Genomic DNA, 18,510 nt, shown 5'->3' on the forward strand with positions numbered 1-18,510 from the left:
TTTTTTCTAGTTGCTTTAAATTGATGTAACATTGGTTAATGAAACTATACATGATATAAGGGTAAGTTTCACATTTATTTGCATATCACCATAACATGCTTATTACTAAATTCCCCACTACTGACCACTGTTCTCCCTTTGCTGCCCACTCACCATCTTACCATACAGTATATTCTATTCTTCAGTCATATTGCTAGGATTCATTTTGGTCTAGTTTGTCTCCTTTGTTTTGTTTTTTACATATTCAATGTAAGTTATCTAGTACTTGTCTTTCCCCTTATGGCTCATTTCATAAGGAGTTCCATCCATGTTCCATCCATGTTGTTGCAAATGACAAAATTGCATAATGTTTATAAATGAGTAGCACACGATGATGTATATGCACCGTGTCTTTATTCACTAGTGACCTTGGGTGGAGTTTTGCTTATTTCTTTAGCTTAACAATTGTACATAGTTTTGGTTTTCGTTTCCTTTATTATCAGGGAAGATAATATTTTTTTTTCCATAAACTCATTGGTCATATATATATATATATATATGACCAATATATATATATATATATATATATAAAATCTGCTTTGAAGTAATGTTTTAGTTCTTTGCCCATTTTTTTCCCCAATGGGTTCTTTGTTACGTTGCACAAAATATTTTTATATTTTGGATATTAGCCCCTTTTGAATATATGATTTGCTAATGTTTTCTGTCATTAGTGATGTGTCCATTCATTTTAATGATGATTTACCTTATAGAAGCATTTTGATATGGTCTAATTCATCTATTTTTACTTTTATTTCTCTTGGCTTTGGAGGTAACTTCCCTGCGGTATTGCCAGAGAAAGCTTTTTTCTCTGTATTTTAAAGTTACTGCTCTTAGATGCAAGCCTTTAATATATTTTGAACTGATGTTTGCATATGGTGTGGGATAGTAGTTTAGTTTTATTGTTTTGTATGTGACTGTCCAGTTTTAGCCCCTTAAATTATGTCGGATACAAAATTCAGTGTTACAAACAAATGTTTTAATAATACTAGGCTGTAGAATAATACTTTTAAAATATATTGGTCCCTTAAATCATATGGAAAACAGCCAGTATAATTACACAATATTCTTAAAATGGTACTAGCTTTATAGTTTCTTGGTTTTTACCTTTATTGACATTTTTATTTTTTCATAACTGTGAGCTATTGTATTATGTGTGCTTTTATTTTATTTTGCAAGGCTCCCTTGTGAATATGTTACACTGTAAATCTAATGGTAACAGTCATCCTCAGCTTTTGTTTATCTGGAATGTGTTAGTTTGTCCCTCATTTTTGATGGACAGTTTTGCTTGATATAAGACAGCTTTTTTAAGAAAAACACTTTAAATTTATCTGCTCACTAAGTTCTGTCCTCCAAAGTGTCTGATGATAAGGAATTTCTGATAATATTGTTGGGGTTATCTTGTATGTAGTAAATGACTTTTCTCTTGCTGAATTCAAGATATATTTTTGGTATTAGATAGTTTAATTTTTAGTAATTGTTGGATTGGTATTTATGACTTCACTTAATTGGATTTCACTGACTTTTACATGACTATTTTCATAGTACTTTTTTCAACTATTATTTCTTCAAGATTTCTTCCTATACTTTTTTCTCTCTCTTCTCTTTCTGATACTCCTATAGTATAATTGTTGAGCAGTTTGATCTGGTGCCACAGGTCCTGTGAGTTCACTTTTCTTCTTTTTCATCTTTCTGTTTCTCTGTTTCATGAAATTTTATCACCCTGACTCCTTGTCTTCAAGCACATCAATTATTTTCTATGTTCACTTAATTTGGCCTGTGAATTTCTCTAACAACTTTTATTTTTTCATTTCAAAATTGTATTTTAAGCTCAAAGGAAAAAAAAAAAAACTTTGACTCTTCTTACATTTTCCATGGCTTTATTGATAATTATATTTGGTCATCTTTTGTTTTCTTGACTTTGTATACATTTGTTTCAAAGTCTTTGTCTAGTATATATGCCATCAGGTATTTTTCAGGAACAATTTCTGTTGATTTATTGTTTCCTTTCAACATGCTATATTGTCTGACTTCTTTGAATATTTTGTGTAGCACTTGGTGCATTGATTACATATATTAATCAAATTCTAAGAGAATACCTGTGTCATCTACATTCTTCAGTGTATTGTATGATAGAGAGCATAAGAAATAGAGTAAGACAAGTTCATTCTTCATAATTTAGAATGTGGCTAAGAATTCTGAATAGGATAGATGACATAAATTGCTAGATTTACAACTTTATTTTTACTTTATATTAAAGAAAAGATTGACTAAGCACAATAAACAGAAATCACTGGCAGTCTCTTCAAAGAGAAGTCTAAGAATCCACACTCAGGAAGATCATTTACTTTTATCTGACTTTGCTCTGACTCACATTTTGTTGTATTTTTACTACAATTATAATGTGCTTGTGTGAACTATTAGATATACTCACTGAATCACATACATCTTCTAGTCCTAGAAATTTATAAAGTTCATCAGTATGACTTTGCATTGTTTATTATAGTGAGAAACAAAAAGTTAGTGAAATGTTCTGAGAAATATGTTGTATCCTGTAGCAGCTTACATTAAAAAAGTAAACGTAAAGTAGGGTCCTTTAATTTCTTGGATGAATGATTTTATATATCTTAAAATATATTATAAGTAAAATTTAAAAGTAAGGCTTGTTTAGAAACTGAAATTACTGGTGATGAAACAACATTAGCTCTAATAAAAAGAAGTTTTTCAGTTTCTTTTATTTTTTTAGAGAAATAAAAATTTAATTTTAGGTGAGGCACTTCAGAAATTTCACTATATTTTAAGATGTGTCTCAGAAAGTTAATAGCAAATATGATTTTTAATGATCAGGTCTACCCTAATTAGACTTTGTGATTTCTTATAGCTGTCTCACACATTTCAAAGTTCTTGACAATTTGAATTAGTTCTATTTTGGGTGGCCAATATATCAAGGAAAACCTTCTCTGTTTACATTGAATGACAGGGGAGCCCCATGGAGAGATCCCAGGTTTATTAGAGTCAAGATGAGATCAAGGCTAAATTTAATCTCATCTTAAAACTTTGCTCAGTCTAATTAGCTTACACTGTTGTGTCAAGGGTCATAAACTTTCTGTATCTTGTGCTTCACTTAACCCACCAAAGGGATGGGATTTACAATGCATTTTTAAACAAACAAAATCTTACCTTGCTCACCTTCCTTTAAGCATTAAATTTGGTTACCTTTTTCATTTTATTTTATATATTGTACGTCGTTCTTCATTTTTGTACAATGTATGGTTTCCCCATGAAATTCCTATCACCAGTTCACCCTTGCACCATCAACATTGTCTCCTGTGCGCTCCTGCTTCAATCGAACTCTCTCCTTCACTTGCCCTGCAGAAAGTCTCTGATTTATATGGCCTGTTGATTTTTAATTGCTTATAATTACTTTTTGTTTCCTTCCTGATCCCTTTGTTCCTCTACATTTCTCCTTTAAGTGAAACCATCCGATATCTTTCTTTTACTTTCTGGTTTATTTTTATTGAGCATAATCCCCTTTTAAAGGGAGATTGCCATTTCAAATTTTTCTCTATAGGAAAGATTCTCTATCTGTGAAAAACATTTCTGATTTTCTGTCATTTGCCAGATTTAACGTCCCTGTTTTCATGCTTTTCAATATTTTGCATTAGTTTTTGTATTAATAGCTGGGTAACATGAGGGCCACTTATGAAACTCAATTATATTATCAAGCAAAACCATAAATTATTTCTGGAAAAAAAGATTTTCTATAAAACCTATCCCCGCTACCATATCAAAGAAAAAAAATAATGATAGTTCATAATTTTAAGAAATAGTTTTATGTTATCTGAATCATGCTGATTAAATATAACTATGAAATAGCTTAATGTATGCCTCTTGCTTAGAGGACATTTTCTATTTTGTAATCTAAACTTTCACCTCATTTTGGGGTTGGAGTTTCTAACAAATTGTAAGAAAGGATCCACCCCACACCCCAGCCTGGGGTTCTATTAAGCTATTGTATATGTATGTTTAGGTTAAAAATGTCTTCCATTAACTAACTTCAGAATTTGAGGTATGACTGTATTATAAACAGCCCTTTCTTAGTCAAGTGATGGTTTGCTTTCAAGACCTACCTTGGGGATTCAAAAACCCAATGGTGGGTTATATGCTGGTAAAACCTGGATGGTTTAAAGTGTGTATCCTCTTTCTTAAGAAAGAAAAGTCAAATTATAAATCAGGCTTTGCCTCCCTTGAATCAATCCCTTGCCCTCACTTTAAGTTGGTTCCCATTCATAATGTTCTTTTGTATTTCATACAGTAATTTTTATGTTCACACAGTGTTAAATAAGTTTCAAAATAAAGAGGGAGCGTGCCAAACTTTTATTCTCATAACTCAAAAAGAGACTAACTTCATGTATATCAACTCTAAGAAACTCACACTAGTAGGTTTAATTCCATGTCTCTCCACTGTAATTTGGAAAGTCCTCTGTAAAGCTCCCCTCATCCGTTTCATCTGTGACTGTTGCCCAATGATGCAATAATAGTCAGCTGTTATGTCCCCTCTGCTTCTTTCCATGCTGGGATGGAACTCGATCAGTTAAGGTGAGTCTGACACTGGGAACAGAAAAATAGGATGAAACTGGTAGCAGTGATTTTAAATTGATCATAATGTAATTAAAGAAACATATTTCCCCTCAGCAAAGGTTGAGGGCAATTCGGAGCGCCTCACAATCTATATGGAAAAGAGGAAAAGGCTGGAGCAAACTTCTACTTGAAACACTCAGATAATTCAAGTAAAATATGGAGTTGCTCTTGAAGGGTGTGGGAGGAGAGTGGACTGGTCTCTTAATTGTTTAAATAATAACCCTCAGTTTTCTGTGATTTGATATACTCTGATACTTTGATGGATCTATTTTACTCAATTTTTAAAAAATATTTATTTATTTATGCTTACAGAACTGGGGTATAGGCCAGAGATGTGGTGGGTGAGAGGATTCACCAGAGACAAAGTGGGGAGGAGAACACACAGGTTGACAAAGTACACTGCTGAGGAAAGCAGCAGGCGGGTCAGGAGAGGTCTGCCACCCCATGTGGGTCAGCTCCCAGGCAGAGGATTGAACTCGTGCTGTAGTGTCTTCAGAGAGTTTCATAATGCAGTGCTTTAACCCATTGCACCACCAAGGAGAGCCCCTATTTTTTACTCATTTTAACCCCCAAAAAGATGAAGAATTTTTTTTTCATACTTCTAATTTATGAACTTTATCTGTAATTACCATCAAGAAAGAACATTGACTAGGAGCACCTGCACAGCCTACTAGTCTTACTGCTGGACAGTGTTGGCTGCATCTGTGAGTTTACATCCTATATCAGTTTGGAGAAATGTATCACGTACTCAGTTGTCTGCAGTAATAAAAAGAGCTAGAACAATCGCTCCAATATTGTGCACCAGCCCCCCCCCACAGATCTGCTGTGTAAATACTTGTATATGTAAATGAATATCACAAGACTAGTATTGCCATTAAAGAGTATTTTTCCATTAAATAGTCAATGATGAATCACTTTTGGATTATCTCTTTATGTTGCATTAATTCATAGCTTGCAGAAAACATCCCCATTTGCATAGATAATTGACACATAGTACTGATTATTTTACAGATCTCAAAGCCTTTTATTTGTACATTCGTTTATTTTTTCTTTCTATGACATTTAATAAAAATGACTTTACTTAGAAGTTGAGAGACCCATGATTTTTGTAGTTAGTTCCTACATGAGCTTTGTGTCTGCTCCGATGCTAACTATTCTCTATTAGTGTAAAGAAGATACTCAAATATAACTGTCACCCTGAATATTCTTCCACACCAGAAATTGTTCTAGGATCTAAGCATTTTTATTACCAACCTGAAGGATAAATATACCTTCAGAAACCTTTAATTTCTGCAGAACAGTGGGTCTAGTTCACTTTAATTTCCAATGGATTATATTTATTAACTGACTACATTACTACATTGTAATGAATTTCAACTCAAGTTCTTAGTTATTCTAATCTTGTTTTCTTTCTTTCTTTTTTTTTTTTTTTGCATAAGGATTGTAAAATGCCAATTCGCACCTTCGCTGACTAGTCTTATTTTTGACTCCCTCTTCCCTGCATGACCACCTCTTTCTATGCACCAACCTCTCAGTTGTCACCATATTCTGTATCGTGAGCTGATGTGTGTGTGTGTGTGTGTGTGTGTGTGTGTGTGTGTCTTCATGTCACCCACCAACTGAGTTGGGTTTCCTGAAAACACTTGGAGGGTTTTTAGTCTTTTGAGAAATAGTTGAAGTCAAGCTTTGGCGTCTCCATTTATACCTGTAGCTTCTCATCAAGATTTTCTTGCCAGTCAGTCTTTTCCAAGTTGTCCTCACTTAACTAAAAAATCATGTTTTCATTTGAGACATTGACAAGGCAAAGCACTTTCAAAAGCAAGTTCAGTATTCTTACTAGGTAGAGAAACAGAAACACAATTTGTTTTGAATTTAATATTGTCTTCTTGATATCTGGAATGCATGTTTTTCATTAATATTTATTTGGAATATATAATACACCAAATACATGTTAAATAGATACATGTAATTTTCATATACTCTAAATTCTGCCTATTGGAGAAAGAAAACATCTCTTCAGTGCATCCGGCAACATTTTTCTTCTCTGTATTTAAGTAAGTAGCTCAATGAATATTAAATAATTATAATGAAAAGGCAACTAGATGTCATAGTAGTAACTATAAGGGAAAAGCAAGAACAAAAGGGTATATCAGAACAAAGCAATTAAAGGTGTTGATACAGGGAATAAAAATGTTATCTGATAAATCTGTATTATAGTAAAATGAATTATCAAAACTATATTAATACATTTTATTGGAATTGTATTGGTATATACCATCTCAGTTATGGGCATATAAAACAGTTGCCCTACAAATATGATCCTGTTTATGCCTTAATTTTTATCTTATGAGTGTTTATGTCTTCTGCTATGAAGTGATCATTGACTGGGAGTTATATGAACCAGACTATTCACTTTCTTGCAATTGCTCATTGAAGCATTGCTATTTCTGTTAGGTGACATTTGCTTTATTTAGCAAAAGGAGTAGTGATGTGGGGATGGTCGAATTTTGTTAGCTCCATCATAGGGATTTGTGAAGGTACAGTATTTGGAGATCTGCATTTGTATTCAAAACTACCTTGCACATGAAAAGGACTGATACTCTTCTGAAAGTATTTCTAATCAACATTGCTTCACTGCATTGTTTTCAGATCCTTTCGCCTCCTTAGCATTATGTTAAATACAGATTAGCTATGTCATTGAGAAGAAATTCAGATAGAAAATGTAAGATGTGACAATAATCAAGCTAACATTGAAATGATGTTATCTGATTTGGTGTTCAATAAATTATCCTATTTTGCTATTGATTCAGTTTATGACACTTTGAAAGGACTGAAACACTTCACTCTGGAGGTCAGAGTTCTACATCCTGAATTCCATTAGACTATATAAATAACCTGTTTAGAGTGCGTAAAATACTTATGATGCATACAATAAAGAAGCTTAACTTAATCATTCTTAAGTTTGGTTATTAAGATGGGAATAAGTAACAAAAGACATTCTAATTTTCTTCTTTAATCATGTTACATGGTACTATAATGCTAAACATTGAGTTGAAGAATGTTCACAAATAATTATCTTCTTTATGTATATCCAATTATTCAGGTATTTCATGGAAAGATTTACACAGAATTGTTCACTCAGGATTTCAAAAGGTTATTTGTTCTACTTATAAAAATGCATTAAACATGGGCATATATATGTATTTTTTTTTCTCCTAGCAATGGTTGTTTTGAGCAACCTGGAACCAAATACAACTTATGAAATCAGGGTTGCAGCTGTAAATGGAAAAGGGCAAGGAGACTACAGTAAAATAGAAATCTTCCAAACATTACCAGTTCGTAAGTAATCTTTCTTTTTCTCTTGGTGGCCATTCTTTTCCCCTGCAAATTTAAATGGAATTTTAAAATGCAGAAAATGTTTCAACACTTCGGGGAAGTGAAATATGTCTTTGTTAAAGTGGTTTCTGAAGATGGTAGCATGCTAGATTTATAAAAATAACTTTACTTCTGAAACAAGGCAAAAAAGAAGAGGTATTCTGCAGTATCTACAGTAAAGTTGCTCCCAGGAAGCTGTTCCAATTAGGAGGGTGTCCTAGTTATTCACAGTCTGACTAATTGGATGGTGGTGCTCAAACTGTGTCTTGTGAAGGAGTACAAAAGTGTCCTGTAACATCTCCAATATGCCATCCTTTTAATGAGGGACAGCTACTCTCTTCACCCTATATTTTATGTTGGTCCAATATGGGAGAGAGGGACACTAAATGAATCCATTGCCACAAGACTGCAAGAGAAAGCTTTTGCAGCTTTGTTTTTGTTTCTGTCCTAATGTTGCACATGTCCTTTCTAGAGAATACAAAGAAAATGTGAGAAAATTTGGGACCAACAATTGCTGTTACAAAATCTGTCCATTACCTCGCTGGTTAAATGTAAATATTAGGAGAGGCAAGTTGGTCACTTTAGACAAATACTAATGAGTTATTTGCTGTTGGTTCTCACAGAATCTGTTCGGATGTGCTTCCTTTTCTGCATTCCTAACGTTAGACTATTTCAGTCTCTTACATACTCAGAGGCATGACTGCGAGTACATTTTGACTCATGATCCTTCAGACTTAAGTGATTCTAGAATAATAAAAAAAGTCCTTCCTGTGTAAAACCCTCAACCACACCATCCTGCGCGTGAGTTGCTTCCATCCGGGCCTGCGGTTTCCAGCAGCTGACATCCGTTACCTTCCCCTCCACCGCCACAGGGCTGCTGCCCGCGTGGGCTGCTGTAAGCGATAGTTACTGTGTTCTTTACCCTGAAAGTCCTGTGCGTGTTGTCTTGACTTCTCTCCCTTTACAAACTCCAGGGTCCACAGCCTCCAGGAGAAGGCATCACCTTAGTTAACCCCTCACCTTGATTTCTTCTGTCAGCCGGGCACAGTTCATTCTTTCTTCATCCCGTCATTCCATATGCTCTAAATGCTGCAGCCATAAAACTACCTTACCCTTGATTGTTTTCACTTTTCCTTTTAAATTATAAAAATTCTAATCTCCTGTACTATTGTCGACTTGCAGATCTCTCTCTAGGCTGTGAGCAGTTTGAGAGCAGAAACATTGAGGTTTCCAATACTAAATATGATTTATTTCTCAGCATTGTTTTAAAGTTAATCTAGGAAATATGTTCAAAGCGGTTAATGTGGAATAAGTCTTCATTATTATCTATTAAATATTGATACCTTTACCTTTTTATTAGCTTTCTTTTGTGTTGCAAATAGAAACCATTAATTTGATCTGTTTATCTGTGATAGAATCTGTATTTGTTTCAATTTTCTTTTCAAAAGTAGTAGCAGTCTCAATAGAATGACAAATTTGTTAAAATATATATATTAACTATAAAACTATAGGTACAAAATATATAGTTATAAATCATTTAAATGTGTAAAATTCATTTGTTATTAAAATAAGTTTCTGTCTTATAATTTATAATTATATTCCCAAATGTTATATTGGAAACAGTATTATTACAACCACATTATTAAGTAAATTTACATTGTATAATATTTAAATTCTAAAACCAACTTAGATACAATGCTAAATTACCTTATCTAACATTAATTTTAGTGTATCTATGTTTCCTAAAGTATATAATAACCTATTATATACTTTAAGTAATTATCATACTGATCATAAAGAAGTTTCAATTTGTCAAAAATATATTATGTTGCATATATAAATTGTGTCATGTCTGCAAGCTAGCTCAATTGACGTTAATAAAACAATCACTCTACTATTCTGGTATCCACTCGATTTGCAATATGGCTGTACCACAGGCAGACATGAGTTCTTGCATGGAAAAACACCCCATTGTTACATTTATTTAATTACCTGCCTTTTCTCAAGCAAAATAGCCATTTGCTTAAGGTGATAAAAGCATTAGAAGTACAGATGATTGTTTCCGATAACTCCAGCTTTGGCAACACGCAGTACTCTTTATTCCCTCCCCCTTTGGAATTCCTCTGTTAAGTTAGGTACTATAGGTTTCCCGAAAAATGCAAACTAAAACAGGTCTTGCAGGATTTCTTTCCCATAAGGAGCTATAGGAAACAAGCCAAGGGGGCTCTAGCTCATCACATAGGACATGGAGCAGGGAACCCCCATTCCAAGTTTCCAGGTAGTGATGGTGTCCTTCATATAGAAAACTCTTAAATTTTAGGAGTCTCTACTTTTATTCAAAATAACATAAGCATCTTTGTTCTAAGTACCCCCATTTGAATTATAGAATCAAAGGCACACAGTCTTGACTCTAGAAGACAAAATACATTGAAACATGGATGTGTAGATTAAATATCACAAAATTTCTTCATTCAAATATGCCTTTTATAAAATATTGTTTATGAAAGCAGACAGCTAATTGCTAAGCCATTGTCGGTTAGCTCTATATTCCATATAGTTTAATGTCTTGATATGTTTATATTAATAAATATTCATTGAATGTGTGCACTAATAATAAGTGATTTCAAAAATGAAAGTTTACACCTGTATAATATAGCACTCTTCTCTGAATTTTTATATCCATGTAAGTGACCTATTTATATCCATGTAAGTTTGTGGGTTTCACAATTTGGGCATGGTGTTTCTCAGTTTGTGAATATTGCTGATATTTGACCAGAGGTTCTTGAGTCAGGTTAAAACATAGCAAGTGGTAAATAGCTAATAATAATTCCAGGATAGAATGACATATTTTGATGACAGGACAGTGTTCTTTTCATCAAACTGTAGTTTCTTTGGGACTCTGAGTGATGTGCAGATCTCACCAGTGTTGTGTCACACACTTAGGTGAACCTAGCCCGCCATCGATACATGGACAGCCAAGCAGTGGAAAGAGCTTTAAACTCAGTATCACCAAACAGGACGATGGTGGGGCCCCTATTCTGGAGTACATTGTGAAATACAGAAGTGTAAGTACCCCTTTCATGAGTATTCTATGTGGCATGTTTTCAAATTCCATTACATCTGCTTTGACTTAATGGATATACCAGCCATATAAGGCTACTGATAGCAGTAGCATCAGTGATAAAATTGTATTTATAGGAATTCACATGCTAACCTTCCTTTGTTGAACTCCTCATTTTAAGTTATGAAAATTATTGTTAAACATGAATGTTCTAAATGTAGATCATCCAGATATTGCCATGATTTCCATTTTGTGATTTCCAAAGATAAAATGGAACTAGGTGTAGTGCACATTTTCCCTGTTTTCTGACAAGTTTTGCAGGATAGTTTCACCATCTGTCCTCCTTGTTATTAGTAACTGAGGCTTTCTTCTCCATTTTATGCCACAGGTATGATCATTAGCATATTACACCTTGAATAAATTAATCCATGTTTATCGAATAATGGTCATTTTGATTCTGAGTTAGTAGAAGTTTTCTTCAGCTTCACTAGCAATAGCTAATAAGAATTTGGGCAGTAAGAAGCTGCCTTGGGCGTTTACACATGTGGAGGGTGAAGACCACCCTGTAGGTGTACAGGGGTGCCGGCTGGCCAGTGATTTTACAGTCACCTGACAATAATGCCAACGGTTATTGACTGTGATTTGTCCTGACAATTTTGCCTTAAGTACCACAGATTATTTGTCTGCTATGAAATATGTGAAAAGTGAAGGTCAACTTTAAATTAAGTTCTATATGGAGATAATGATTACTCCCATCACACAGTATCACTTTTATTTTTTTTATTAAAAGTATTGATATTTGAATTTATTGTATTTTTGCAAGATGTGTTTTAAGTCATGTGTGGGAGCATCAATTATTGTGTGCCTCAACTAATTTGTGTCATTGCCTGGGTGATTCTTTACTTAGACTGTCTGGTGCCTCTCTCTGCAGAAAAAGAGGAACTGGATAAGGGACCCCTGAGGACAAAATTCCTGGTATGAGGATCTGTACATGCTAAAAACAGCATATGCAGAAACAGGGAAAGTTTGAGATAAGAAAGTACTCAGAGCATATGTCCTGGTGTGAGGATCCATTCATGCTGAAAACAGCATGTGCAGAAACAGCAATAGATGTTATGGTGAGAGTAGCAAAAACACTGAGACTTCCCTTGACTTTCTCCCTTCTTCCCAACCTTGGCTGAGGCTAGCTGCTGGTTCTGCAGCCCCCACATATTTGTGCAACCCAGGTATGCCTCTTGCTTCTTTGATCTTTTTTATTTTTTCCTGATTCTAAATAAAAGTGAGGCTGCCCTTGGAGGCTGGGCATGCCTTTGTGGTGTAGTGTTCTAGGCTCCTCATTGTTCTGAACATGGACTCTGAGTAATCCTTTTTCATCCTGCCACAAGTGGTAACAAGACAGTAACTATCTTTAATGCTATCTAGATGAATTTTAACTGTTATCCTACAAGTCCACCTTTTTTTTGAATCATGCTACTGTTGCTTTTAAATGCAGACAGCTAAGTTTTGAGGGTAGTGAAAAGGAAGTGTGAGTTTGAGGATCGCACCTCAATAATCAACTTTAGATATCAGTTCAGTCTTTTTAATTGAAGGTTAACATCTCGTTTACAGGACACTGCTTGTCTGCTTGTGGTAGATGTCATGCTTGCAGTGAGGAGCAGCTATTTCCATCTCTTCTGGTTTCTCTATTATTAAAGGTTTTATAGTCCTTCTGAAAACTCATTGATCTGCTGTGATCTGATAGGGTCAGGCTACACTATACTTGAACATTCTTTGTCTATCTGAAAACTCTGTGGAAGGGAGAGAATCTTATCTTTCAGGGACAAAAGCCTGAAATGAATTTGTGAATTGAACTGCGCAAACATGATTTTCATGTGAATTGTGACCCACAAATGCATCCAACAGAATTTCTGTTAAAAGTGATGTAGGTAGCGGGGCCCCATTTATGGGAAACCCCAGTGAAACACTGAAATCAGTAAACACTGAAATGCAATGACTAAGAATGTCTAATATATTCTCTATATTTATAATTTCTGCCTACAATAAAATCTTATGTTTGCTTTGTCCATTCTAAAGCATTGATATTGGAAACAAAGCTAATGCTATATTATTTCAACCAGAATCATTGTTTTCAAATGTTGACAAGAAATATATATATTTACCATATCCTTATTTCTCCTTATCCATTATTGGCTTTTTACTATATAATACAACATATATATTTTAGGGAAGTTGTGCCTTTTTTCAGCTCACAGTCAGGAATGCAATCTATTTTTATATTTTCTCACCTTTACCATGTTGACATTTGTCCTCATGCAGATTATCTTATGTTCCTAAGATGACAGCTTGACATCCGCATTTACAGTAGGGGGCGGGGGGAATGGAAAGAGACAAGAGGCTGTTCAAACTGAATTTTTCTTCTTTTTTTTTTTCAGCAACAAAATACAGTAAACTTCATCAAGCAGAAGTAAAATTACATTTCCTTCCATAAAAATATGCCTCATGTCTACCCTAAAAAAAAAAAGTAGTTGTAGATGTGAGATAGACCAGCTAGTTAAAAGGGTCTGTGTGAATTGTAAATGCCATCATATTTATTCTCTTAGTAACTGTATAGACTGCTGGGGCAGCCGTCACAAGTGCCACAGACCAGGTGGCTCGCACTTCTGGAGGCTGAAAGGCTCCTCCCCTTTGGCTTGTTGATGGCTAACACATCCCAGTGCCCTCCCGTGGACTTTCCACTATGGACACATATCCTTGGTAGCTCTTTCTATGGACACATATCCTGGTAGTTTTCATACAAAACTATGAATCCTTTCAGATGAGGACGCTCTCCGAATTGCCTCATGTAACCTTAATTACCTCTTTGAAGGTGGTGTCTCGTAATACAGTCTGTTTCACTTGGGGGTTAAGCTTTAACATATGAGTGGAGGGACACATTGATCACCCTGGCCATCTGTCATAAATCCTGTGCCTAAAAGGCAGCTTTGTTGGTGTACTATCAAGTTATCCAGAACTTTTCCTCCTATTGCAGAATGTGGAACGTCCTGTACTTCCACTCTCTATATTGGCAGTAACGGCTTCAGTGTTTATAAACTCCTAGAGCAGTGCTATGTATGTTTAGATTCAATGCAATTAACATGGCAATGATGGCATGTTGGAAATTCAGGAGACTCTCAATATATATGATTTGGAGACACAGATACTAACTATTATGTGTCTTTAATGCGATTGAGAATTGATATTTTATGATAAGTTACATGTGAGACACATATGGAAATAAATACTTTAAATAGAATAAGAAAATACTGAGTGATTCAGAATTACCTACTGGTTCTCAATACATTATAATCTCAGCGTGTTATTAAAATTTATTGGAGGATAAGTTTTATCTTCGTTAAGTATTAAGCCTGTTTGTTCTTCTCTTTTTCCCCAAGTTAAAGGTAGCAGCACCCAATTTTTGTCTACACTCAATGTGTTTTCCACCAGGAACAAAAGTTTGAGTCCCTTCTCAGTTCTACTTCATGCCTTTTAGACCATACTCTTCCTCTGCATTTCCAATCTCTAGTTTTTCTAAAGTCCATACTACTAGAGAATCTTTTTTTTTTTTTAATCATCATGAAAATGACTGGTTGCCTAATTCAAGCAACCTCCTATTGACTGCTCATCAATTGCTATGTTACTACTCTCAAAGCTGCTAGAAATTTTAACAACATAGTTTTAAGTGTAGATTTCAAAGCTCCCAAATAGAGCCATTTGAGCCCATCTTACATTTATTAGATCATTTGATGGTATGCCTTCTACTCCAACACACTAAAATCATCTCCATATCTCTGTTTTTTTCTTCTATCCCTCTCCACTTCCTCCATCTTGCAGATATCCATGATCTGCAGGCTCAACTGGAAATCTCTGATTCAACATAAAGTTATATTTTTTAAATAAATGACTTTTTATTTATACATACCAGAGCTGGAGTGTAAGTCAGAGAAGCAGGAGGTAGAGGGGAGAGGAGTCACCAGAGACTGAGAAGGGAGCAGAAGAGGCAGATCTCTGAAATACATTGCCAAGGGCAGTGTCAAGCAGGCAAGGCAGGAGAGGTCTTCACACAATGCGGGTCACCTCCCTGGCAGAGGATCAAACTTGTGCTGCAGTAGCTGTGCATAGAATTCTTAGTGCTGCTTTTTAACCCCTTGTACCACCAAGGGGGCCCTGAACATAAATATATTACTAATGTAGAAAAGAAAATAGATTAAGGAATCTGTAGAAGCTGCAGCACAATTTTCAATATGACTTATTGACCGTATCGTTTAACATTTCTGTGCACTGGGCTGTGTGATCCACAATCTGGAAAAAACAAAAGGCTATGCTCGTCTGAGTGCTGATTTTTAGCACACATTGAATGTAAGTATGGAAGCCTGAATTTTACTGGGGGAAAAAACAAGAGAACCACTTTCTAACACAGAAAATCTATAACATCCTATAAATTATGAACTGGGAAATGCACATCATTATGTTATCTTGTATCACACAACTCTGTTTAGTCATCCATTAAGAAGACAGTGTTTATTAGAAAAAAGCTAGAGAGATAAAATCAGAACTCAATGTTTTGTACACACTTGGTGAAAATTAACATTTCTAATGCTAATTCAATAAGATTAAACCATATATAGAGAGAATAAGAGAAGCATATTACTCTTCTAAGGTATACAGATAAATAAAAGAAGTTGTTCTATGAATAGAGAATTTTATATCTATTTTGTATTTTTGTGTCAATATAACACCACATAATTAAATCAATACTTTTTGTATGCTTCATGAGTTTTTCAGGATTTCCTATCTAATTATACATAGTTATAGGATGGTAACTATCACCTAATGTTGGCACATTACATAAGCTTCGTGGGCTCAGAAGGGCTAGAGAAAATGGATACCTTAAAGCCAACTGTAAGCAAAGTGCTTTCGGGACAACAAGGTACCTTGGGATGAGCAGTGGTATCCTGGGACATATTTCTAAGTGTTAATGCACCTTAGTAAGCTATTCTGAGACCTGGAGTTTGCATTTATTTTATTTTCCGTAGGCTATAAAATGTAATGTTGAAAAAGTTATTAAGATAATAGATAAGTAAAACTGAGTTTTTGTTGTGCAAATTTATTTTCTAGTTAATTGTACTAAGTATATACATTGAGAATTATTTAAAGCTATCAGTTTATGTTTTAAAATGTTTTCAAACAATGAATAGCTATAAACACTAAAGAGTTCTGTATTTTTGGTAATTTTCTGTAGTTGCTAGTGAACTTTACAAACTTTAACTTTGTATTGACAGTCTTTAAGTAGACTTGTCTGAATGAATTCTTACATCAATAATTTTTTAAAAAGTATGTTTATAATTATATGCTTGTTTCAGATTAATAAATACAAGAACTAATTAATATATGGAAAAATAAAACGTATGCCCTTCAATTGTTTATGGGTATTGAGTACACAGGATATCACAAAGAAAAAAAAAATTTCCTCTAAAGAAGTTGACTTAAGAAACTAAGAAGAGGCCCTCTCTGCTGGTGCAGGGTGTTAAAGAATAACACTATGACAAAATCCACCGTCACTGAAGCACCAGTTCGATCCCTGACCAGCAGCAGTATGACCCACATGATGCAGCAGACCTTTTCTAACCTGCCCTCTGCTTCCCTCAGCAGTGTATTTCAGTCAATTTGCCTGTTTGTCAGGCACTCTGTCTCTGGTGAATCCTCTCACTGCCCCTGCACCTCTGGCCTGTACCCCAGTTCTGCACTGCATAAGTAAATAAATCTGTAATATAAAAGAAACAAAGAAGAAATTAAGTAGGAACTACTTTACAAAATTTTATCAAGTTTCAGGACATACAATACAAGCAACTTGAATCAGTGCTAGTGTTTATGATAATGCACAAGAAGAAGTTGAGAATTTAAAATTGCAAACATAAAAGCCTCAAAAACCTACATATTTTCAAATCACAGTGGAACATATGTATTTATAAAAGAATTAACCAGATTGGTAAATCACCTCCCTGATATTCAGTGTAGCAAACTGAGATTTCACAAGTACTGTGGCTGTTTAAAAGTTCATGTAAATAGTGAACAGCTGAACCATGTAACCAGGAAATTCAGGAACTAGAAGCTGCCTTATATGGAAACACAGAATTGTAAATTATAACACGTGGAAATCATAAGTATCTTAAACACAGCCCGTTAATGTGAACTCAACTCCTCTATTGTCCTCTATTTTATAATTATTTATCGTCGTGTAAGATGATGATGATTATATATTCTTTTAGACTTAAGAGAGTTAGTGGATTTCATTTTACTGTGAATACAAACAGTTAGGGAGATCTCTACAAATAAGATAACCAAAGTCTATCCCTCCATCTTTCCTCTGCTCTCCTACCCAAATAGCTAATAGCAAACATTTCCCTAAGTGCTGATGTTATGATTTTAGAATAACTATTAAAGAGTGTCCTTAACTGTCATATAGCACTTCTGTTTCTGACAAAGAAGATTGCTTAAGAGAAACTGTATCAAAGCAAAATGACCATTTTTTTTTCAGTCGCTGCCCTTCAGCATTTAATTGGCTTATTAATAATAGTCCTACTCAGCAAATCATCTCATTAAGTTACTTAGGGGAACGTTTTGCAACTAGATTATCTTAAATCGTTCCCTAGGCTTTTAAATTTTGTAAATTAAGCACTCTACAAGTGCATAATTGAGATTTTGATGCCTAGGGGAGTATTTGGTAACACCCACTTTAATTTTTTCCCTATTTCCTCAGAATAGCAATTAGGGGTTTAAAAAATATCTCCTTGTGTAATATTGAATGTAAAATGAAGTTGATTAAAATGGGGAAAATACTAGAAGCCCCTTTGGTGTCTTATGTCATCAGTCCAATGAACTAAATGACAGAGTAACTTTTAATTTAACATACAAAGGGCTTGAACAATTAAGAGTTAAGTAATTGGTAATTGAGGATAGATAATCTGCCTGTCTTTTGTTTGTCAGGAAGTTTCACCTCAACTGCTTAGTCTCCAAGTAGTAGCACTTTTGCAAGATTTCTGAAGGATATCTTTGAGAAATAAATCTCAAGGGGTAATCACATCTTAGGCATTGACTTTTTATTTTGCACACACCTCTACTAAGATCCACAGCAAAAGTCAACTGTGGATTTCTACAAATAGTCACTCTCACTAAGTACTTCATAGTTCTGTAAAATTTATTGAATAATTGAGGCTACAGGGGCTTACAACTGCCAGCTGCTTGTGTAGCCTTTCACCAGATTTGACACTTTGGCTTCCAGCTCTATACCCTGCTTCCTGTGTTGGGGGGTGAGGTGGGGTGGGGATGGGGGTGTTATGTATCAATGTGATATAAGATAT

At 34.6% G+C, this 18,510-nt stretch overlaps 1 protein-coding gene across 1 annotated transcript in view; it reads left to right on the plus strand.

Annotated features, from left to right (window-relative positions):
- The window catches only part of NCAM2 (neural cell adhesion molecule 2), a 402,212-nt gene that overhangs the window by 346,845 nt on the left and 36,857 nt on the right, over nucleotides 1–18,510 (plus strand). Inside the window, exons 13-14 of the mRNA XM_004675306.1 lie at nucleotides 7,897–8,016; nucleotides 10,996–11,117. Coding sequence (XP_004675363.1) covers nucleotides 7,897–8,016; nucleotides 10,996–11,117 — 242 coding nt within the window. The remainder of the gene's footprint in view (nucleotides 1–7,896; nucleotides 8,017–10,995; nucleotides 11,118–18,510) is intronic.

The sequence above is a fragment of the Condylura cristata genome, unplaced genomic scaffold, assembly GCF_000260355.1.
Source record: "Condylura cristata isolate star-nosed mole 26May11 unplaced genomic scaffold, ConCri1.0 scaffold00003, whole genome shotgun sequence".
NCBI lineage: Eukaryota > Metazoa > Chordata > Mammalia > Eulipotyphla > Talpidae > Condylura > Condylura cristata.